Consider the following 25,458-nt stretch of genomic DNA (forward strand, 5'->3'; position numbering starts at 1 on the left):
GAAAGAGCTGAAAAATAGGTTAACAAAAAGTCAAGCAAATGAAATATGAGCCTCTGAGAACACACTTTGTTTTTGAATACAGATAATGGAAGTGGTATACTGTTTATCGGGAGATTTTATTAAAAAGGTTTAATTCACCAGAGCAAAACAAAAAAAAAAAAAAAGCAATCAATATGTCCAACAGCTGCTGCTGGTTTTCTTCACAAAAAACATACTATGCATCAGTTTCTCTTTCCATTTTTTGTGAACAAGCAAAAATGAGATTGGGTTCTTAAGGAGTACTTAAAAAAAAAAAAAGGTTAATTACATGGCCGAGCAGTCCTTTCTGTAACTGCTGTGACAGTAATATCACAACAAAGTTTAAGGAGACAGAAGATGGTCTTCTGAAATGCAAATCTTTAGTGCCCCCTGGTGGATAACAAAAAGTACTAATATTTACTAGGTTTATTTAATCCACCATCTGCCCACATAGGCATCAGAGACAATGAGGCATAATCCCTAACACATTTGCACAAACATTTAAGTAGTTAGACACATATACATTTTAATTCATGGGAAAATCTCAGTGCATGTGCGTGAGATTTGGTTTCCACATCATGCTTGTGTAAGCCACATACTAGTCAGTTGTGATGTCACAAAATCCTTTTACAAGTGAATGTTACCTCTGCAGCAAATCAATGTAAAAACATGTGACTATGTGAAGCAACATTTTTGTCCCCACATCATTCAAAGACACATGTACACAACACACAAAAACACACGCATACACACACAAACATTGATCTTTCAAATCAGTAATAAAAAAAAAAAATTAAAATTGAATGGACTCTGGCAAAACATATCAGTAAAATCAAACCCACGTTTTCCTGTGTAGTTTGCCCTGTAGAGCGCCCTCTAGAGGATGGGTAAAGGAGGCCTGAGCAGCTCTGCGGAGTGTTTGCTGGGTGCCAGTACAACAATCAAACTGTGGCTGATAAGGCAAAGGCACAAGACTGAGACAGACAGAGACAAACACATAGTCACCATGGCAGCTCCTCAGGCCAGAGTTTATGTGACATGTTACATTTTTGGTCTCCATAGAAACCAAAATTAGGGAGAAAGGGAGGTGTGGAGAAAACACCAACCTGTGACCAGGACTCCTGGTAAACCTTACATTCATTATATGAGCAATTTGAATTCAATCAAATCCAAGAATAAACTTTCATTTATGTCTGGCATAAATTTTTAAAATTGCAACAGAGAAAAACAAAAACCCAATTATATAAAAATGGCAACATATATGTACACACACTTCATCTCTCAAACTTTACTTGAAGTTTAAAAATGGCTGCCCCATCCCCAAATGAAACATTACTGGCACATTACAGTGTACTTCCAAGAATATGGCTCTGACGACAAGATAGACTAATTTTGGAATAAAATTGAAATAAAAGCAATACAACAAATACAAATAAAATACATTTGAGTGGCTTAGTGGCATAAAACATTTGAAATAAATCTTATTCCACAATTCTTCCATGTACAAAGTCAATACAATAACAGTTTGCAGTGCTTTGGGAGATATAGTTAAAAACAAACTATAATAAAGAATACAAACATCTTTTGATCAAAAAAAAAAAAATTACCATTCATTATTTTTTCTACCTTAATCAGCACTGATCATAAGCTATCACAAATTAAAGCCAAGCCCCAGGCCTACCACAGCAAAGATCCAACTCGGGTCCCCCTCAGCCTGCTCCAACAACAGCAGCCCTGGGATAACAGACTCCAGCAGCAGGTTGAACTGCAGGCCTGAAGTTCACCTCAGCAGCTGGCAGCTTCTTTCAGTTCATCAAGGGCGAGACTGAAGCACAGGAGACTTGCTGACTGTACTGTATGTATGGGAGCACTATAATGCATGTGGGTGTATTAGGGGAGAATCTGCATGTTTAATGAGTGCCTGTTGGTGACAGTGTGAATACAAGGACGTGTGTGCTAATGTAATGTGAAGATTACTGCTGCTGCCTGCTGGGACAAACTAGCATCAAACCCTGTTACTTTACGGTACCTTTCCTTCAAGCTGTACTTCTAGTACAAAGACACTTAGTGAGAGCATTGTCAAAGGTATAGCTGGTACAAATGCACACAAAGTATTTACAGGCATAACTGAATTCAATATTCAGTCTAAACCCTTATGACCTATGGAACCTATAAAAACATGCATTTGATAAGAGTTGCTAGAATGAAAAAGGCACACTGATGGGGGTTATGGCCCTGACACACTCCAGATTACCATCTGCTTAAAAATGATATATTCTGTTACAGTTCCTGAGTATTTCTGACATACCGCAGATTTGGTTGGTATTAAAGGTGTGGAGACTGAGGGACAGCAGTGTGTGTGTAGATGTTTGTGAGAAGACAGTTGCATCCAGAAGTGAAGTAGATGCAATAAATGGGAAGGGCTTTGCTGAAAGCTGGAACATCCGCCTCCTACAATGTCCACTTTGAAAATACACTTCAGCTTAGCAGGTGCACACAGCTAATGATTGAGGCTAAAGCTAACTGTGGAAAAGCAGACTGAGGAACAGAATCAAGTGACTGGACTGCATCTCCTGAAGATAAGTTATGCATGCAGGACCATAAAGCTATTTCCATTTTATTCACCATCATTCAATCATTTACAGTTACTAAAAGAGGCTGATGTAAAGGGGAAAATAACTTGTCCTCTATCAAGTGAGACCATGCACTTCGTTGTCCTTGTATCTGATAACTTCAATCTAATTAACTGCTGGTTTTTGTCCCTTGTTTAATTATGATTCAGAGGCACCTTTATGGAAACAAGGCAAAGTGTGCTCTATAACTCCTGACCTGACACTGTTTCATGCTGCTCACTTTTCCTCACAAACCTGTATGTGTGCCAGTGGCAGTGGTTGCACTATACACTGTTTTCCACTGTGAATGTCGCGTACTTTCTTCTGCTTGTTCTGTTAACAGATAACTGTACCTCAAATGACTGTCATACGTGCATGTTCAGATTGTGTATAATACGTGCTGTATGCTGTGGGTGTGTGCTTTGTGAGTATGTGACCTCTGACAGCTGATTTCTTTTTGTTGTGGATGCTGCAAAGTTTGTGTCGATGTACCATCGGTTTTAAGCCGTTTACTGCACCCTCTGTATGTGTGCTTGTGTTTGTATGAGTGCATGTGTCTACAGTATGTCTCCATCCTCCATGCTGAAGCTGGATCTGCGGCTGGAGTCGACCGAGGCTTCGGGGGACATAGCAGAGAGCAGCGGGTCTCCACCCATAGGAGATAAGGGCTCATCCATCATCAGAAAGCCCAGCTCGCCTCTCCTTCCCTGGACATCCAGTCCGCCCAGGTCTCCCAGCCCTGACATGCCGTCTGAAAAGCCGGGTATCCCATCGCACAAGTCCAGCGACTGGGCATAGTCAAAGGGCTGGGAGCTGCCTACAGCTGGGAACTGGATAGGTGGCTGGAGGTTCTGGGACAGCGATGGCAGCTGCCTGGGCTGAGGTTGAACATGGCCCTGAGGGTGGAGGTGGTTTTGTGGGAAAAAGTGGTGCTGCTGGGCCTGGTGCTGAGCCTGGTTCTGGGGTAGGTGCTGGGGATGGTGGTGGACTTGAACTTGGGAGAGAGAAAGGTTCTCCTCTGGGCTGGTCTCTTGTTTTATATAAGACATCACATCAGCTGGGTTCAGGCCAGAGGGGGAGGTGCTGGGCAGGCCATGCATATGTGCCTGCATCTCCAGCTCCTGTAGACAGTTTTTGGAGGGCACCATCATCACTATCAATGTACTTGCTATGTTTGTGTGTTTCTGCATGTGAGTGTGTGTTACCTGAATACGTAGCAACAACTGTTTGTTGGCCATCTCCATTCGTTTGAAGTTGTTCTCTACCTCTCTGGTCCGCTGCACATCCTTCTGCATGCGTTTGATGTAATCAACAGATGCCCGCAATATAGTGCCTTTGTTCCAGCGGACATCACTATGCACACAGTAAAGCGCACACAGGCAACGTTCATACACAGTAAAGTGCACACAGGCGATGTTCACACACAGTAAAGTGCACACAGGCGATGTTCACACACAAGTGGCAGAGACGGATTTCATTTAACATTTTATCTTAACATTTTTAACACAGTGCAGCAAAAGCAACTTACAGGTCATTGGTTTTGGGGATCATGGTGCCCAGCTCTTTGATACGATCGTTGATGTTGAATCTTCTCCTCCTTTCAACTGTTGAAGAAAAAAGAAGAGACATGAGGCAGAAGAAGTGGGAAGAAAAAAAGTGGGGAGAGAAAAATACATTATGAAGACAAAAATACAGGAGTTAAAGGCAAGAAAAGTGGTCAAAAAGGGAACTGTTGCGAGATAGACTGTGGAACACAGTCACAGGCAATTACACTCAAGTGCCAGAACAGCAGAAATGACCAGGTTAACCATCCACTCACTAGTTGCACTGTGTCAGCTGAATCAGCATAAGGCTGTGTAAAACTCCTTCTGCGAGACACAGAAAACGGTGTGTGTGCGCGCGCACATATGTTTCTAAAGGCATGTGATATGAAAAGGTGGTAGACACTAAGGGAAAGACTTACTTAGATTGTGGTTGTCTTTCTTCTGTCTCTCCTTGGCCAGCGCACGGGCTTCTGTGTCTTTGCAATAACAAAAAGCGATTAACAACTGAGACGACCCTCGTCCCAGCACAAGCAGTTTTTAGTGATGTCAACAAATGGCAAAACATAAATTACAGGACAAGATGGAAGCAAATGGTCGCTCTATGGCAAACACTATTCTATACAACTTAGAAACTTTTTAATAGCTTGACCAAGTTTAGAGAGCCATCGTAATGTTACTGTAGTGTGAACAGCTTTGATTTTTGCACCTGACAGTTCTCGTTTGATGGTTAGGTTGGCAGGGCAGGAGTTACTGGTCATAGCAATGGCTGGCGCCTTCATCCCAGGACCTGCATACACATCCAGGTGACTGCTAGACAGAGGGAGCTGGGGAGACACACATGCAAACAGACACATTTAGAAAATATTCTACACATGCATCTTGATTAATGTAGGGGGAAAAAAAGGAGAGCACAAAGGCAACTTAACATGTCACCAGTCAAACTGGTGTGGATCTGGATTATTCGTGTGTTTCCTTGACACTTCATTTACAGCTTCATACACCTTGTGAGTAGCTTTAAAAAGTCAGTGTTCATGTTTAGTGTGCTGTAAAGAGCCGATAGCAGGAGATAATGCAATAATATCACACCTGAGATCAGCCTGCCAAACACACAGTAATTATTGACTATCATCCTATCCGTCTTATCTATCTTTATGGCTGGATCCTCTCTTCTGCCTTCTCCATCTCCTGAACACTTGCGGAGAGGTTCCCCAAACTCTTGCACTTTAGACATTGTGTAACTGCGGTGATTAAGTTTTGTATAGACTCCTAAAAAGATGTGATTTCATTTTAATTGTGTGGTTTAATGAGGGCAATGGATTTTTTATGCCTTGTTACCAAACCTGTCGTACGCCCTGAAGCAAGGGCAACAGTGACACTGCTAATGAGGCCTGAAAGATAAAGAACTCAAAGGAAAAGATGCCTTATCAGCTGGCTACTGTGTGAGCTGTGATTAAACAAATTCACTTACATAAACTGCTGTACACACAGACCTTTGCATGTTGGCTCTGTGTGTAAATGGTGTGTTTAAAATCTCACCAAAGATCTAAAGAATGTGGAGATGAAGTGAAAATCCCTCTGGAGAATGGAGGAAATGATGTTCTGATTTTCAGGTGACAAATTTAAATAATCAGTTCTCAGTTCTCTAAAAGAATATTAAAAATAAATCTTTGCATCACGATAAGTGACAAAATCCAAAACGGATTTAATGCTTCACTCTGTCACGGCTGTTTCAAGTTTTCCGCTGATGATATAAAACAAACAAACAAAAAAACCTATTACCCAGCCACCACCATACTTCTACAGGCAGCCCTCTACTAAGAACTCATGCAACTCAACTGAGCATGCAAACATGACTGGGACTCATTATGGCTCAGCGCAACCATCCATATAGTACATACACACACCGTTCACTCGCGCCTGGTATTCGGTGGTGTTCCCGGCGCTGACTAAACTTTGCAATTCCAAGAATTCCACAAGAGTTTGCCACTTTAATCTCCATTAGGATTAGCAGGTGAGTTTTACTCACTGGTCTGACAGTCAGGAACAAAACTGGAATTTTAGTTTCTGGTGAAATTCTAATGCAGAAACACTCCAAGCAAACAAACTTTACAGCATCGGTGATATGTTCTGAAATAGAAGCATCGTTAACTTATTGATCTGTGCATTGAGTTTCTTTCAGTTCATTTACAGTACTAGCTTGACAAACACTGATCATCCTCAGGGTTGATCAATCACAATCTAATCATTCACTATGATATTATATATATACACAGGCATACAAAAATATGCATGTACAGTGATTAAACCAATCAAATACTGAAAACATACCATTAGATAAAGCTACAGGAGACTGGGTTTCTTTCTTTCTCACACACACACACACACACACACACACACAGAGATCTGGGAAGCAGCCTGCAGCAAACTATGCCTGCTCCAAATGCACGGTGAACCCCAACATGATGCTCAGCATCAACTCAAATCCAGGTAAAACTGGATTGTATGTAATCAGTGGTGCACTATAGCTGCAATACACTATATATATATAAAATTTAACTCCCCCCACCTAGCCATGTCTGCTGTGGTCATCTTATAATCAGGGACTCAAGGTTGGGAGTTAGTATCAGTCCAAACTGTGGTTTATTCCAAAAAATAAATAATAAAAAAAAAAGCCAACTCCTATAACACCAACCAAACAGTCAAAAACAACAATGCTTCAGTGTCTTACCAGCTGAATCTGTTCTCCTTCAATAACTTCCACAATGGCATAGGTTTTATTCATCTCCCTCATCCTCAGCTGCTTGTCTCACTTGTCTGGAACAATCTCTTCTTCTCTCTCAGGCAAAAGCAGCTTTCTCTGGTACTGCCGCCCCTGTCCTGGGAGAATGACCTCTGCAGCACTGATCCAGTCTTTCTTCTACCTCTGCTCCCCACCAAACAAGAGTGAACTTTCCCCTAACTGGACTTTCAGCCTGTTTTCCCCTTGCACAAATTGCCCTCATCCCCCTTTCCCTCCTCCCGTCTTTTCCTCCCTCCTCTCCCTCTCTACCTCTTGCTCCCTCTGAATGTCTTGTAAACAAGTTGAACTGTAACTCCTAGTAGTTTAATTGTTAATGCTCTGAGTTTGTTCGCTCAAACACAAGGAACTGTGCAGTCCTTCCCTAACATTGCCCTTCCTACAGTTTGTAACTATGCTCAACATAATTTATGGGTGAAATTTTAGTGTTTAAATCAATTATACGCCCTGAATGTGCAGCAGCAGTGGTTACAGGAACTACCCAAAAGCCAAAGTCTGAGTAGTGATGACTTGGCAACACATTGAGTCATTCAGGTCAAGTCAGGCTCAAAATAAGTCCTGAAGTGGAGGAGGGTTTCAGAGAGCTACATAGTCAGTTATTACAACTTTTAAGAATTCCAGTGTTGTGTGCAAACCTCATCCATATAGTATTTATGGCATATTATGCACAGAATTTGTACTAGACCCTGCCATATGAATACAATTTCAAAAAAACTTTACCAAACATATACTTTTTTATTTTATTTTGTACAAAAAAAATAAAAACATCTACTATAGCAAGTCATTGGTGATAATCAAATAAAAACATATGACAGAAAAAGAACCCAGATGGATGCAAAGTACATTAGTCACATAAAAGGCAATAAAACTGAAGTGCTCCAACAAGCACACCTTACTATCTCTCCTATGTGGGCTCTACTTACTGTATTTGGCATCTGGACAGGGTCAACGTATGACTGAATTTCATCAAAACTGGACTGCAGGCCGATAATGTTATCGATGACCTCATCCATCTGAAAAATAAGCAGGGAAAAGTTTTAACTGTAATGTAATTAAGAAAAGCTTAAGGAACTATAAAGTCAACTTTCAAAACTTTCAAACTGAGGTTACACTCTGATTCCTATTGTAATGTTAAGCAGACAACACACTGAACATATCGTTACTACTTGTACAGTTATTAAAGCACCTGAAAATTGATGGCATCTAAGACATCAGGTAAAGAACTTGTTTGCAGGTCAAGAGAAATGATGACTTCTATGTCATGGAGGCTAACTGGTAAAGCATGTTTTGCTGAGACACAGAAAGAAGAGTGGTCCAGAGTTGGAGAAAGAGAGCGGGCCAAAGTCTGCCAGGTACAAAGGGCCCTTCAGTTTCCCTACCACTCGTTAAGCTGTAATTACTCTTACAAAGCCATAATGGAGTAATTAAACTCCAATGATAACCAGTGTCAGTTAGTTGATACATCATCTACACACCTACTATAACACCAGTGCATTCACAGTGCAAATGCTGCTCCAGCCTACCGAAGACCAATCAAATCATTATGCTTTCATAAGATGTGGAGATAATGTCACTTTGCAGGTAATAATCAATCCTCATAATTTTATATAGACGTGTAATTAAGTCATATTGTAAAAATATTTGCTCCGTTTGTTGCTGCTTGTAAATTGTACTTTATAAAATGGTTAGGGATAAATGTTTATGTCTCTGCCTGCCCACACTTGCACGCATCTACCTCCTTCTCGTGGCTGGAGCCAATGTTGAGCATGGCCATGGGGCTGTTGGGGGCGCTGTTTCCAGACATGAGCTGCTCGGTGCGCATGTGCGGGGAGTGGAGGGGTTGGGGGGCAGAACCTCCCGTGGGTCCCATGTTTGTGGGAGGAGAGGGTGGAATCAGCCCTGCTACAGCATGTACCATCTAGAGACACAGAAAGAGCAGGAAATAATGAAGCTAATGAATACTGAGACAGACCACTGTACCCCACTACCCCCCAGATCACTATATCACAATACTATGAGGACTGCTGGACAAACGAGAAAATAGAAAGACACACCATATATACAGGTGTTGAGCTAGGTGAAAGACAGACTAACAAAGTAAATACATCCCAGACAGTTACCTGTTTGGTGGCACAGGTGGTAGACAGATATTCTTTCACCTGTTGCCTCCGAGACTGGCGGATGTGGTAGTCTGTAGGATTCTCAAGGTGGGTCTGTACCTGTATTAGAAACAGACAGTAAAGTGATGTTAACTCTTATTCAGTTAATAATTTTATACACTGATCCAACTCTTTCCTGTTAATGATTACTTGTTGATAAATTGTTTGGTGGAAATATAAGATGTACAAGATTTCTAGCAGTAATCTGTTGAATTTAAACCTAAACTGATTTATCCCAAATGATTAAGGACTCATACCATATACAGTAACAGTATCACAGAGACTTGATAACTGAGCTAAAACTAATGTAAATTAGGAGTTTAAAAATTTTAGAAGCAAAAAAAAAAAAAACTGTATTAACAGTACACTTCGCCTGTCACACTTATAGACTCCAGTCTATTTTTAGCATATAGAGTAATTATATAAATGTATATATAATTTACAAGCTACATGCATAGATTTTAGCATCTCAAGCTCAAACAACAATACTTCCCATCCCTGTACACACAGGGCTGCAATCACAATTACACAATAAGTTATACATAAACATTTAGCATGTTTTACAAGCTAATTAGCTCAGCATGACATTTAAACACATACCACAATGCTTCAGATGTACACCTTACTATCCCTGTCCCATAACAAAGAAATGCACTAAGACATAAGAGCAGTAAGTAAGTAGTACTGCCTAGTGGGATAAAGCCACACTAAACCCCTCTGGTGTAATGGGCTAGCCTCATTCCTTCACATCAAAGAGTAAAGCTCAGTAGAGAGCAGACCTACACCCCATTACCACCGAGAAGACCCTCCAACCTCTACTCTGTTCTATAACTAACTGCCAGATTGTATCAAATGAACCAGAAATTTGATAGTAAATAAATGTTCCCACTCCCTCCCACTATGCATGTGGGTTTTTTTTTTTTTTTTTAGTATGACAGGCTCAGTGGGCCTGATGGATAGACAACCCATCTTATTTACAACAAGAAAGAAAATACTGACAACTCTAAATACCGGTATTTCATAAACACAGTTCCACACAAACACATGCATGCACACAGAGTAAACTGTCAATACAACAAGTAAGCACTGCATGCAAACTCCACAGATTTACAAAATTATGCAAAAAAGACGTGCACATAATGGTGTTTTGCATAAACACACCATCAAAGATAAGGACACACACACAGGCATCTTTGGAATCAGGCAAAATGTCACTTTAGCTTTATCTGTCCCTGTCAGACTCAGACTATCTACATCGCTCCTGTCTGTCCTATCACAAAGCATGTCCAGCCTCTCTTATCTTATGGCTGTTTCCCCCTTCTGTCTCCCTGCTGCTCAAGTACATTTTTCTGTCGTTTACAAATGTGTTCCTGATTTTACTGTGTGGCGGTGCTGCTGTGTGAGAGGCCTAGTCACCCAGTGAAGTCTCTGCTGTCTCCTAACCAACATGTGAGTGGATTAACAGAAGTGTTGGCACCCAATGTCCTTTTGGAACCCCACTTAAATCTTTTCTCTCTTCTTCCAATCTCCTCAAAGAGAACTGCTTAGCAGTCTGTCTTTGTGGTGCATTTGCATTTGGACTTGAAGTGAGTGACAGAGGTTTTACTTCACTCATTATTTTACTACCACAGACTGTATGTTGGTCCAGGCCAAGTCTTAAAAAAGAGATACTAGGTAGATGGATGGAGCGGGTTCTATGTACATACACATTTTTTCCTTTTCCTGCCCAAATACCTCCATTTCCAACCTTCAGATTATGCATCACTCATGACAAAATGCACATACTCAATCCACTGTTTCCCGCTTCTCAAAACTACGTCTTTGCTGCATTTTTCTGTTTTCATTTCACTCTAAATTCAATAGCTTGATGTCTCTAAAGATATCATCCTGGCCTCTGAAAAATGCAATGTCGCAAGATTTTATTGGCTAACTGAGCAATGCTTTACATAAGAAATCAGTTGAAAACAACAACAGAGAGATTATGTAATGATGAAAAGAATCAGTTCTTAAGGTCAGTTGATTCCCCACTGACCTTAAGAACCTCCACAGGAACCTGCATGTTTTGGTAATGCTGTGGGGTGCTGATAGCTGGGGTGGGTGCAGGTGGCCCAGCCATACGTTGCTGCATGTACTGTAAGGCTGCATTCTGCTGCTGCTGTTGCCGCTCACGCTGCTCCTCTTGCTGCAGCTGGTCTCGCATTAGCTGGACACACACGCCACAGGAATGTTAAAACATTTGGACCTATAAACTGACTGTGATGAGTGATGTTGCATTTGGTTCTTCTTGCATTAACTTTATACTAGATGGTGGAAGGTAGCTCCGTTGTACCTGCATTCGCAGCCCAATGCGTGAGGCCATTGCTGGAGGGCAAGGGGGCAGGGGAGGGCGAGCCGACGTCAATGCACCACAGTCCAGCCCGAGAGGTAGAGGAAGCTGTGGAAGAACAGGATGAAGAAAAAAAAATGACTTTGGAAAGAGGAAGAAGGGAATTAAAGAGAAAAAACAAGGTGAAAACAAGGAAAGAAAATAGAACTGCAGGTAACATTAGCTATGATAGCTGCAAAAAGTAATATTCTCCAACAGAGATCTGCAGTAGCTCCAAAACAATAATATATAACAAGCAAACTCAGTGTGTAAACACTTCCACCTCAACTGAGCCTCATTCAATGTCAGACTAGAGCTGTGAGAGTGGAAGTGTGCAATGTTGTGATATACTTTTAGCAGTGAAATGGACTGTAAAAGTAGTTTGGCCCTTACCTTCCCCAGTTCAACCATAAAAAGACAACATACTGTAGGTTTATGTTAATTGCGGTACACTCAAAGGTCAGATAACTTCGGTTAAAAGCTGTGAAACCCACATCACATTACTACATAAACAATGTAAGTAATGGCACTATCTGCAGTTTCCTAGTTTTCTGCATAAATTGGTCATAAAAAGTGATCTGATCTTCACTGAAGTCACAAATATCAACACAAAATATTTCTAAGATGATAAACGCAAACAGTCATGTTTTATGTCTTTATTGAACACACCCATTAAATATACACAAAATGATGGTGGAAAAAGTAATGTCAACACCAGGCTTGTGATGTCACTAAACATCAACTGGAGTCAGGTGTAAACCTGGAGTTCAATCTATGAAACAAGAATAGAGGTGTGGTTTAGAACTACCTAGACTTATAGAAACAAACAGTCAGTGTGCTATTTACAAGCAGCATCAGCTGATGTGAGCCAGGCCTTGCAAAAGAGATCTCAGAAAACCTACGATCAAGAGTTGCTGATTTGTAGCTGGAAAGGGCTATAGAGTCATCTCAAAGACTAGATATTCATCAGTCCACAGTTCTGCTTCTACAACCTGTCTTTCATGTTTATACATTTTAAATACACAAGATTCAGTTCAACCTATTAAGAAGAAAGCTTTGTAGTAGTTGGAAGACATTAGCTTGAGCTAGGCTAACAGCTCTATTAACTCCATGACCTTGGACTTTGCCCACTGGTGCCACTCCACTGGGTAGGCTGGATACATTACTATACAGGCACTCACTGTTCCTTCCAACTTTTTACAAGTTGTTCAAAACAGGCTGCCATATTCCTAATTTACCAAGTGATTAGATGTCTTTAAATGCCTTAGAGCATTCAGTGCTACAGTTTTCCTCATGTGATGTCTGTCTTGTACATAAACATAAAACTGATCATGCTGCATGTTCAGGCATCAGTGATGTACAAAATACTTTTAGTAAATGAGCAAAAGCTGAGCCTCTGAAATGCATCGGCATTTAATGCCCTTTCCAATACATAGCAAGAACTTTGTCTTAGGAAAATAGAGTACTTAGTTATGTCATATACCCACTAATGAAAGGTTAAAGATTGGCTCCAGCATTCTAATTATAGATCTATTATGCAGTCAAGCACTTGTGAATTAGATTTAAGAGATATTACAAAAATCTCACAGCACTCTCATATTTGAATGGTCCTTTATATAAATTCAGCTTCACAAACTGAAACGCACGTTTATACATTATGAGCCATAACTTTTATCTTCTTCAAGCCAAGTACAGAGTGGAACACAAAGGACAGACAAGAAAAGAAATACATTCTAATAGTGATAAATAATCACATGGTCAATAACAAATCACAGTAACAAATAATTTAGTTCTAAATTACCACTTTGCTAAATAATGATTGACCGAACAGTTTGGCCCAGAGCCCTGTTGTGCACACACGTTCAGCACCTAAAGCAAAACAAACAGCATTTCCAGGCACACTCCCTGTGTCATTCTGACTTCATCCAATAAGTGGTGGCATATCAACTCTGAAATAGGACACTGGGAGGAAGTTGGTTAGCAGCAATAATCTCTTGCCCCAGTTCTGTTTCTCCAAAAAGAGACATTCAAGAGAGCTTTGGTCGTGTGGGTGTCATGTGGTCTTGTTGTCCCTTGGTGATCATGTGAACAAAAAGACCATGGGGAACCACTATCCTTTACAACATCTCCTCTTTTCTCCCACATATACACCCTCATGCATACACTGTCACAAACACACACACACACACACACACACACACACACTCAGTGGGGACTCCCAGACTGATAGTTCCCGTTTTGCAATGACTTGTATTTATTCCCTGCATGACTAAGCTAGTCTGGACTCACAAAAGGTGAGATGGAGAACCTAACTCCTATTCTAATATGTGTGATGTGTAGGGAGATGGGATGCAGAAAAGCAGTAACATCAATCAGAATCAGATTCCTCCAATCTCTTATCAGAAACACTGTCTGTATATGGTCATAAAGACAAAAACACAGAAGGACACAGGAGAGAAAAGCTCATTGTGCTTGAGGTACAATAAGAAGGGCAGCTCCTATTGAGAAGGACTGAAGCTGCCTGTTGTCCGAAGTGTACATTTCAGTACCCGAAGGGGCACACACACTGCCTGCTTTGTGCCCATTGGATAGCTCACACCCATGCAGAGCTACACATTCAAAAACACAAACATGTACCACAACCTGGACTGATGGAAAGGCTGACTTCACACTACCCAAACTGAAATACTCATCTCCATAAAGAAAAAGTACACAAACTAACCACAACAGTGCATCCCTCTAACACTCATAACTGTTGGTGCTGGCAGAACAATTTGTATAGCAGCTGTTTACATCTGGAAATTTAGAGGAAGGCCCATGTGTAGCAACTGTCACTTTGAAGGTGCTTAACATTTAGACAAACAAGTGTGTGCACACATACAGTACACACACTGGTGGAATGCTGCACAGTTTATTTATAGTCTGACAAATGGGGTGATTACGTCTCCGAACTCACTTGGCAAGTTAGAAATGCCAGCCAGGGATGTACTCTATGATTCGGGAGTACGGACTGTGAAACCCTTTGAGGCAAATTTTAGCTCCATCTATATATAAATAAATTAAACTAGACATCCAAAGAGAGCACAGCCAACACAGGCAGTAGGGTGGTCCAGATGTCCCTCTACCCAGCAATGTTTCGGAGCTCCTCCTTGGGGACCCTGAGACATAACCAGGCCAGATAAGGTATACTGTATGGCCCCTCCAATATATTCTTGGTCTACCAGCTACACATGTACCAGAAGAAATTTTAAAAAAAAACCTGGAAGGTTCCCATGAAACATTTTAATCACCATGCCCAAACCACCTCAGATGGTTCCGTTTTTACAGAGGTGGAAAGTAACTAAGTATACAATTGACATCTGTATTTGAGTATTTTCATTTACCTGGTCTTGTCTACATTTTGGAGAAAAATATTGTACTTGCTATATTTGTGATCAAATTAACTTTTTTGGATGAGGTTGCTAAAACAGTACATTCATAAGATATTGATCCTTAGTGCAAGAGTCACAAGCTACCCAGTAGTAATTCAAATTATTAGCATGTAAGGTAGTTAATACCATCTCTATCTTTACCAGCTGCAACATTAAATGTACATCAATGTAAACTGTGCCATTTTGCATAATGGGTACTTTATGCCAATACTTAAACCATTTTGGATACAAGACTTACTTGCAACAGTATTTTTTACACTGTATTATTGCTTATATTTAAGTAACCAATCCGAGTACTTCTTACAGCACTACCTTTTGATTCAAAGGAACAGTGGCTCTATTTTCGAGTTCCCTCCAGATGTCCAAACTCTGTCGTATCTCCAAGGCCAAGTCCAGCCACGCCACAGAGGACAACTCCTTTCGGCCACTTTATTAACAATCTTGTTCTGCCTTCTGGCCTCGCTCTTTCTTCATCTAAGTGGTCCAGTACAACACACTCATTACTACTGAATCTGCACCAATCCACCTGTCAATTTCATTCCACTTTGCCCTCATTAATAAACAAGGAACCCAATTTCAACCCAAAGGGAGCAATCCACTGTTTTTCAACAAAACCATGGCCTCAGACTTAGGTGCTGATTCTCATTCCAACCATTTCAAGCTCAGCTGCAAACTGCCCTAATGTATGCTGAAGGTCACAGTCTGATGAAACCAAAAGAACCACATCATCTGCAAAAAGCAGAGAAGTGATTCTGAAAGTCCCCAAACTGGACACATTTCTCCCCCCAGCTACACCTTGAGATGCTGTCCATGACAATCACAAGATCAACACCCACTGGGAAATTTCCCAATTTCATTCTGAATATACAGACATACCTCTCACTCTGGTCATACAAGGATCACCACAAACCCTGTACCCCACAGAATGCAGCAGGTCTACAAGCCAGTCATTTTAACTCTCCTTACTCGTGATTGGCTCTGTAGTATGTGACCTCAGTGCTACACCTAAACAAATAGACATACTGTGTGCACTTCATCACCTTGGTTTCACGAGTTTAGAGGTCAAAGTATCATCTTCGTTCTCTGGTTTACAGTAAATACCACAAGTACAACTCCTCCTCATCATCCAGAACTTCATTCCCTCCACAGTGACAATTCCTAGTGCCGCGAGTATGAATGCATTTATGTTGTGGGCTGCGCATGTAATGACACGTAGTATGTAGACACCTTGACACCTTAACACATACACACCCACACTGACACACCCACACAGGATATCACTTCCTAAAGCTGTATGGTGACACACTGCCACCAGGCAATGTGATTTCACACATGGGCCTTCCCATTGCCTGGCATCTACTGGGGTAAGCAGGCGTCTATGACGCGGTAGAAGCACACAGTGGCCATTGTGTGTCTGATGCTGTGATGTCACAGCCCTTTCACTTTAAACACTGACAACCAGTGGGAGAATGCAGCGCGGAGGAAGCCTGGGTCATGAGGTCAGTTACAGATTGTGCCACTGATTAGTCAAATTTGCATGCCAAGAACATGCACACAACACACAAATATATTTGCAGTACATTTTACACATTAAACATTCGGTGCACAATGCACTGACAGCTTTAATGATCTCCTATACATGTATGAGCAAAGGCCAACACATACAAGCACACTTGGGGACAGTGCGGGGCCATGGGCACCTGTGCTCAGAGACACGGTGTTAATTTGTGGAGCATGTATTTTTAGAAGTGACAGTGCAATGCCAAGGAAGGCCTTTTTGACAGCCACCAGTTAAATGTGGTATGTGCACATACAGTACACACATACTCTGATGCCCTCAAACAAAAATGTGTGCATTTACATGTATGTAGCCATAAAACTCAAACATTTTGCAGCTTTATTTAAAAGGGCTGTAAAACAGTTGCAAAAAAACATTCTGCATCAAGATCACAGCTGTTGTGCACAGGTAGTAAGAGCAGGAAAAGCATCCCTCGGGGTTGCAGAAACACCTGAATATGCCCTACTGTGACAAACGGTACAAGAGCTATTCAGTTTCACTCATGACATGGCAAAAAAAAATTATTGATACTTAAGGAAACTTTGACCATAAGCTTCCAATTTAACAGCTTCCTGTTAATATCAAAAATATTCCAAACTGTGCACTTTAGTCTTTCCATCACTGCACAAACACACCTCCTTTCCGCATTAAGCTGTCTGCTTGCTCTAATGACTAAAATAACCTCAACCCTTGCTCTCTGTTCTCCTTTTCAGGAACACACTGTTCCCCTGGGCCATGGTGTTTTGCTTTTTTTTTGTTTTGTTTATGTGCATGTGATATCTTTGTGCATCTATCCATGTGTGTTTGTGAGTAGGCGGGGGTGAGAGGGGGCCATGTACATAAAGGGTAAGTGTGCCTATGCATTAATGCTCTACAGAGTTTGATGGATTTTGGGTAGACTCTTTCAGAATATGTGAGCAGACCTACACCATCAATATTCTTCAACCACTGCACACACTCCAGAAAGGCTGGTAGGATTATGTGACAGGGCTGGCATGGCAAATATGGGGCCCTTACCCCTTCTTCTTTGGTCTCACCCACATGCAAACAGCTGTATCCGTTAGCGACCGAACATGAACTTTTCAGCATACACAAGCAGACAGACTGGCACATGGACGGACAGTGACATCATGTTCAAACACTCAGGGCTGGTATTCTGTTGGTTCATGTTTCTGCGTTAGATATTAAAAACCTTCCTAATTGTACCTTACTAATAATTACAACTGACACTAGTTATGGCATAGAGGGACTGTATATGCATGCAAAATTGGCCACTTCAAGATCCTAGAAGGAACTGTTCACATTTCTACAGTATACAAGTCAGGATTGTCTGCTATGTTAATGCAAAAAGGGCCAAAAAACCCCACAAAAGTAGCATATACAGAAAGACAAATACACACACACACACACACACACACACACACACACACACAAAATTACCTGTTTGTGAGGGAAAGAAAAGAGTTCACAGAGAGGAATACGTTGTGCTTATGCTGCCGGTTACATGTCTGGACGCTGGACAAAGTGGATGGTGACCTGTATGGGAAGGTCATGGGGCAGAGAGGGATGAAGAGAGGCGATAATGTGGTAAAGGAAAAAACAAAAAGACAACTGGTTATAAAATGTAAATATTCAAAAATGGACAGTTGGAATAAACAGCTGTAACAATGTTACTATGATAATGGTGGATAAGCAGCACAAGAGGCAGTGGTGTGTTCAAGAGGGGGGAAAACAGCAGGTGTGCCACACACACTAAAGGCGTTCCGTAGCAGAAGCAACAGACCATGGTTAGACGCAAGCATAAACACATAGTGAGAGGCCATTCACAATTGTTCTGAGGTTTAATTGTGCCGTTCTGCTGAAGACATCATCTTTGATTCAATTGTTCAGTTCTTTTTTTTTTTGACATGGCAAATCGCTGCATCTGTGTTGCAGCTGGTTCTGGCCATCATGGTGTCAATTCTGCACTCTGACATGCTTTAACACCTCCATGTTTCACATGAGTAGAGGTACGTGTTATTATGAAGATTCTATAATACAAACTGAAGTATACTTAAGTGAAATATTCAAAACACTGCATCTTCTTTTTTGTTCCCATCATTTAGGTTGAGAAGACTACTGCTGTAAAAAGGCCACTGTCCTTAGATTGTAAATGAACCTACACTGGATAGGAACTTCAATGCAAGATCTCAAAAAATGCTTTGACAGGATTTACCATCAACATGCATTTCAGTTAACTAACCGACTTTCTGAAGGTCATCTGAATGAGTCAGTATAACTCATTAGCTCTGTATGTGAATCACAATGCCTGGCACCTTCAAAGCATAGTCTAACAAAGAGCTGACCAAGAGGGGCCCTCGCTCACTGTGAACCTTTCAACTCAGTTCTGATTTCCTCAGGTCACTGAGAGTGGTGTAAAACTAGCAAAGGTCAGCAATAAGATAGCAGTTCAACTTCCAGCCTTGTCTAATCAAAATAGAACACAATGAGATACAGGAGAGACAATGGACTAGCATCATCAATAATAACCACAATGCATCACTTCCCCTTTCCATCCATTAGTTTTCACAACTCCTAGATTTGCTAGCAATGAAGCAACTTCCTGTGCAGGCAACTGAGGGAAAAAAAACCAAAGCTGTTTGTCATCCCACAATGTCCAGGACTGAGGCACGCTTTAAGAACAAATCTTAGGAAAAATAAAAGTACTTGTATAATTAGTAAGGCTTTTTCAAGCTAATCAAACTGGTTAGACAAGTTGTATATAGAATGTGTAGCAACACATGCATACTCAGACCTTGAGAAATACATCTAGTCAAAGCACAGGATAGTAACTTATCCCCCAAGACAGCCTTCTAAACAAAAGGTCTCAACACTGACCCCAGTTTACCATCATTTCTTAGATTGGCATCTTTTAGCATACAAATGTACTGTTGTATTTCATGTAGTAACTTCCACCGTCTCCCTATCAAACGGCCACACATTCAGTACCATCTTGCTGGCATTCTGCCTCCACTTAGCTGCACGTACTGTAACTAATCATGCATTGCTAAACAGTGCAGTAATGACTATAGTTCCCATTTCTGTGTTTGAAAGGTCAAACTCAATATCAACAGCAAGTTTAACCAATGCTTGTTTTGCTGCTGCATATGCCATATACCAAAACACTTTAAACAAATTCTGCTCAAAATTGTTCCATCTCTGATTCAACTGCAAACCAGCATGAATGCAGCTCAGACTGACGGTGTTACATCTACAGTAATACATGTTGTCTAGTATAGTACATATGAACTTGGACTCTTACCAGCAACTCTCCAACTATCCCAAAGACAACATTGTGTATCCAAGAAATATCTGCTACTCCATGTGTTAATACGCACACTCACGGACAGGGACAGACACTTGTTTGCTGGCTGGGCTAGATCAAGCAGTGCATACATATACAGGTTCACTGGTTGTGAGGCCACTCCTCCCTCAACCAGCCGACTTACAGGAGGCTGGGTGACAGCTTCTATTAGTCACCTTCCTCCCTCTCTCTAACCACCAGCTCAGCTTCCTATTACTTCTCCTCCCACTCTCCTCCTCTTCCCCTAAATTAGACTGAATGCTGTAGTCTGGCACAACAACAAGGAGAGCCCTGTCTCCAGCAAACTCCTCTCTCTCTCTCTCGCTCTAAAGTGTACCTCCTCCTTCAGTCTTTCTGATGGCAGTGCACAGCATTTGTTTATAATAATGCACAAAAATGTGCATGCATAAATACACAAACCCTGAAAGCAATTCCTTATTTGGTCTGTGTGGTTTTTGTTTTTTTTCCCTGGACTACAAGGTGATATATCAGCATTTTGTCAGGATTCCCCCCCACCACAAGAACATTTGACCAAAACGTACGACTCAGCAGACACTGAAAAGAGTAAAAGAGGTTTACAAGAAGGGGCAGAGCTGCAAAAACTGAAAAAGGCTACGGTATGCAGGTAAGACTGAGGAACCGTCTCTGGGTCGTCAGGGGAGGATATACTCAGGTTGATGAGTCGCAGGTCTCAATACAGTCTCCTCTCCAGATACTGACCAGTTTCAGCTCTACTACAAGTAACAGCAAAATTCAAGATGGTTGATAAATTAATCCCACACAGGGGGGGAGAGGACTGCAACAACACAGCTGGCCAGGTCGACAAGAACACTTCTCCACAGAGAGGAAAATATAAAAAAAAAAAATACTCCATACACCAAAGGCAGGCCCCAGACGCCGTGAGAAAAAAAACTGAGCTTAGTTACTGAATTCCAAAAACGCACACGCGCACACACACACACACACACACACACACACACCAAAGTCAACCAAAATAGGCTGTCAAAAAAAAAAAAAAAAAAAATAAACCAAAAAAACAGTTAAGACAGTTCTACAATAGTTCTCAGGTGACTTACGTCAGAAAGTGTATCACTGGAAGAGAGTCAGAGCAGACAGAAGACAGGTCCAGTGAACAGATGGCTGAACCCCCCGCCCACCCCCCAAAAAAACACTGCAGCTCAGCAAGTGGCAAGTGCTAGGCAGCCGGAGAGTCAGGGTCAGGCAGGGTGTGGATCAGATTGCAGGTAGTAAGGGGTCAGGTCTGGAGGACAGGTAACAGGAGATAGCAGGACGGCACTTCATGCAGCCGATGTGGCATGGGTGGAACCAGGCAGGTAACAGGTTTGGTGACAAAGATCAGGCAGGCAGAACACAGGTTTGGTAATAAGTGATGACAGGAATGCACAGCACTGAACGCTGATGCAACTGGAGCACAGAAACAAGGCAGTATATGAAGGGTGGAGACAACAAGAAACAGGTAAATGGAATCAGCCAGGTGATCTGAATCAGCCACTGACTGCCAGTGGGGAGATTGAGATAATGATAACCCAGAAGCTCTTTTCAAAATAAGAGTCTCCAACGGGAAGTCAGGAGCAGAACATGACATATTTACTTCTTTGATTGCACTCCCACACACAGGTCTGACTGCTAAGATGGCAATAAGACAGATGAAAATACAAAGGCTGTACACAGTCCTGAAGACAGGAATTAGCACAATAGTCTTTGCTGCAGACAATCTGTGTCCACGTAGTATTAGTTAACACAATCCTTAACTGCCACAAAAAAAGAATGTACTTTAAAAAATGTGCACAGCCACAGCAGATGCAACTGGTTGATGCAAACGGCTCTAAACAGAGACATCACAGCTGTGGCTTTTTGCAGTTGATTATACAAGAAGCACTAATTCTTCAAAATAAAAAAAGAGCCATTTATAACAGTTGAGATGAAACAGTGTGGCACAGTTTCTGAAGCCTACACTAATAAAACCACATGGAATATCCTTACATTTCAGTAAGCACATCACTAGGTGACATGCTGTGAATCCAGGTACCTGACTTACTTTTCTGGAACCCAAAAACAACAGCATATCTATCACTATAGTGATTCCTCCTTGACAAACCTTAGTGCAAGATCAGCTCAGTGTGACTGTCTTCAATTTCCTCAGGTTGTCACAAATACAATATGTTCATACAAAGGTTATGTACAGCAGCTTGTTTGATCAAAGTGTCACTCTGCTAGAGCCTATCACAACAGAGGAGAACAGTTCCAGCAGTACCCAGCTGACAAGCGTCCCTTGTTTGTACACAAAGTATTCACCAGTGGGTCAGCTCCAGTTCTCATAGTACCCGCAATGTATTTACTGGGTTATTTTGGTCCAGGGGCAGGACCCCTCCAGGCCCTCAGCTTATTGGTTAGAAAAGCTGCGTTCCTATCAAGTCTGGCCAATCATTTGGCGTACATGTAGGAGGGCAAATCATTGACCAAGACAGCCTTGTACTCTTTTAACAATGGCCTATGGAGGAGCCCAGACCCAAACACACACATACATTCATACAAACACACACACACACACACACACACGCACACAAACCAAGACCCACTCTAAATGTCCGGCGAGTGAGTTTCCTATCATTTAGTCCATTCGTAACCATGGCTGCAAAAAGGCTGCAAACAAATACTGCATATATAGACTATCACTGTAGCTCTATTGGAAGTGTTGAACGACTGCGTTGATATGTCTGAGTGAAGCCTGACCCGGCTATTCTGACCTTAGGCTATCTCTCTTTTAAGTAGGACAAATGGTCCTGTCAAAATATCAGACAAGGCCACAGGCAAAAAGTCTGCTAATAATAATATATTTCACTAACAGGGACCACGCTTTCAAATGTAGATTTTAGAAGTTTACTGAAATAAGAAAGAAGTTAGTGAGGAAAACAGAATCCTGTGAGGTGACAGGAACAGGTCTGGCACCAGTTTGGAAGATTATAGGTTCAGATCCATCAATTAGGGGACTCATTGGAGGCTGCTGCTTTCCTGGACAAGTGTATCCCCCGTGGTAACTAGAGAGAAGGAGCGGACTGAAGAAGAACAGGGACAAAAGAACAAAATAAAAAGGGGGGGGGGGGGGGGAGAAAAAAAAATAAAAAAAAAAAAAAAAAGTATAAATAGGGGATGTGCCAGTAAGGGTGTGGTTTGAGAAGTATGACCCTGCTCCGGAACCTTCAATGTAAATCTTCATTAATAACATATACGGTAAGATATATGTGTAGATCACATACAGGCAGGTGAAAGGAAATTGCAACAAAGTGTCTCAGTAAGGCGTTGGTCTACCAGGTGTCACCAGAACAGCTTCACTGCACTGAACTCTACTGGAGGGATGAACACCATTCTTCGAAAAGATATTCCCTCCTGTTTTTATGATCGATTACGTCGCTACAAAATCTCCCATAGGTGTTCAACTGGTTTGAGATCTTGTGTCTGTGAAGGTCACAGCATGTTTGACATAAGTTTAATCAAACCATTCAGTGACCCCCTGTGCCCTATGGATGGGGGTGCTATCGTACTGGAAAGGACCACTCTCATCAGGAGAGGTTTCATCATAGGATAAAGGTGAACATTCAGAACAACTCTGTACTGATTTGCAATGACCCTTCCCTCAAGGGAACACATGGACCCAAACCATGCTAGCACCTACATTCATTATGTTTCTCTGCTCTTTTATTAAGGAGTTTCCTTTTCAAAATCAGCTTGTCTAAGACTTGTTTCTACTAAAATTATTTATTCTTATAAAAGACCATGACAAAACACTTCCTCGTGCTATAAGTACTACATCATATGACCTGAGGTCACATCAAGTTGCGTGCATGAGTGTTATACCTCCTTCTGTGGCTTACAACGCACATCGCCTGCCGTCTCCCATGACATTAACCAAATAAAACGAATATTGATCACAATGCATGGACTTTTGCATTGTTCCTCCATAACTTTGCACAAATAAGTGGGAATCAATTTACAAGAAGAAAAATACGCAAGGATCTATAAGGTATTATTATAAAAGCGGTTTCCGCTGGATGTACTGGTCACAATGCACTTAATTACTAGAGGTTTATTTTCAGCGCACACTCTCCTTGTATGGAGCATCTAAATACTCTGATATCAATACTGAACAAATGTGGGAATCTGTGAGGGTGCTTGTGAGCAGTGAAGTAACTAGACAACCAGCTGCACAGCATTTCTTTTTGCATGGAGAGATGGAATGAAAGGCATCACAGAGATGAGTTGGGTGATAAGATAAACACACACACAATTATTTTGATTCACACACCAAAAAGCAAAAACCTGATCCTTTACAAAAATCCCAATTCTACCCCACTCTCATTACTCCTCCATCCATTCTCTTACTAACATCCTCAATGGGTAGAAAACTTAAAACCATTAAATGTGAAGAATGTGGCTGTTTGGCTCCTTTGGGAAAAGAGCAAAAGTACAGTGAGAATGTGCGAAAGAAGTGAAGACAGGAGGAACTGAAAACACAAAGTTCAAGAAGGGGTCAAGAGGGTGATATCAAGTAGATAAGCTTACAAAGCAACTCTCTCTACAGTATGCTGTATGTGCGTGTTGTATGAGAGCGTGTGTCAGATCATGCATCCATGTCTTGTCCTCAGGCCAAATATGGGGACAATTTTTAATTGAACACTGCGGACAGGAATGCTTTGTCTCTACACACAGATACAACACACACGACCTTACAAAGTGCACCAGTGAATTTCAACCTAGATGACTGGGACCATGAGGATCCCTAACAAAGAGGAGGGAAAGAATTCTAGCAAAAATGTTAATACACGTGGGCTGAGTGCAGAACTGTGATAATGACCACTGAGACATATCTACTATTGATAAAATTATGTTCAATATTGATCAAGGCCAATTTCATACTTCTACATCTGAACATTGGTCTAAGGAAGTAACCAAAGACATCATGTGACTTACAGTAAAAAGTATTTATAACAGTAAATGTTGATCCCGATTTTGAAATGGTTACATTTCTTCTCCCTCCCTCTTTTATAACTGGCAAACAAGTTATTAAATATCTTAGACTACGTTCACACTGCAGGTCTTAATGCTCAGATCGGATTTTTTGCCAAAATCTGATTTTTTTGCGCTGTTGTTCACACTGTCATTTAAATGCGACTGCCATCTGTCTCATGTGTGAACGGTATACGGCCCTGAGGTGACCCGCTTGCGCAGAAGAGGACGTGACGTCAGACGCAGCGTACTGTGTTTGCAAAAATAAAAATGGATGCGGCTCGTGATAGCATGTGCGTAGCGATGTACCAGTTAATCCATCCATCCATCCATTTTCCTCCGCTTATCCGGGACCGGGTCGCGAGGGCAGCAGTCTAAGCAAAGATGCCCAGACTTCCCTCTCTCCAGACACTTCCTCCAGCTCGTCCGGGGGAATGCCAAGGCGTTCCCAGGCCAGCTGAGAGACATAGTCCCTCCAGCGTGTCCTGGGTCTTCCCCGGGGCCTCCTCCCGGTGGAACATGCCTGGAACACCTCCCTAGGAAGGCGCCCAGGAGGCATCCGAAACAGATGCCCGAGCCACCTCAGCTGGCTCCTCTCAATGTGGA

The 25,458-nt window shown here is 41.6% G+C and overlaps 1 protein-coding gene across 6 annotated transcripts in view; it reads right to left on the bottom strand.

Moving 5' to 3' along the window:
* Positions 1–111: 111 nt before the first annotated feature.
* Positions 112–25,458, bottom strand: part of tfeb (transcription factor EB) — a 31,423-nt gene continuing 6,076 nt past the window's right edge. The window contains exons 1-12 of one of the 6 annotated variants that reach the window (XM_020593025.1): positions 20,904–20,924; positions 17,925–18,020; positions 11,460–11,564; positions 11,163–11,333; positions 9,092–9,190; positions 8,707–8,889; positions 7,895–7,984; positions 4,881–4,998; positions 4,594–4,650; positions 4,159–4,234; positions 3,836–3,992; positions 112–3,751 (exon numbers count right to left, since the gene is read on the bottom strand). In XM_020593025.1, coding sequence (XP_020448681.1) covers positions 3,188–3,751; positions 3,836–3,992; positions 4,159–4,234; positions 4,594–4,650; positions 4,881–4,998; positions 7,895–7,984; positions 8,707–8,889; positions 9,092–9,190; positions 11,163–11,333; positions 11,460–11,489 — 1,545 coding nt within the window. In that variant the 5' untranslated portion in view covers positions 11,490–11,564; positions 17,925–18,020; positions 20,904–20,924 and the 3' untranslated portion in view covers positions 112–3,187. Of the gene's footprint in view, positions 3,752–3,835; positions 3,993–4,158; positions 4,235–4,593; positions 4,651–4,880; positions 4,999–7,894; positions 7,985–8,706; positions 8,890–9,091; positions 9,191–11,162; positions 11,334–11,459; positions 11,565–17,924; positions 18,021–19,785; positions 19,944–20,903; positions 20,925–25,458 lie in introns of those variants that run through there. The other 5 variants (XM_020593027.1, XM_020593028.1, XM_020593023.1 and 2 more) reach the window with 5 other exon arrangements.

This window comes from Monopterus albus, unplaced genomic scaffold, assembly GCF_001952655.1.
Source record: "Monopterus albus unplaced genomic scaffold, M_albus_1.0 scaffold18.1, whole genome shotgun sequence".
NCBI lineage: Eukaryota > Metazoa > Chordata > Actinopteri > Synbranchiformes > Synbranchidae > Monopterus > Monopterus albus.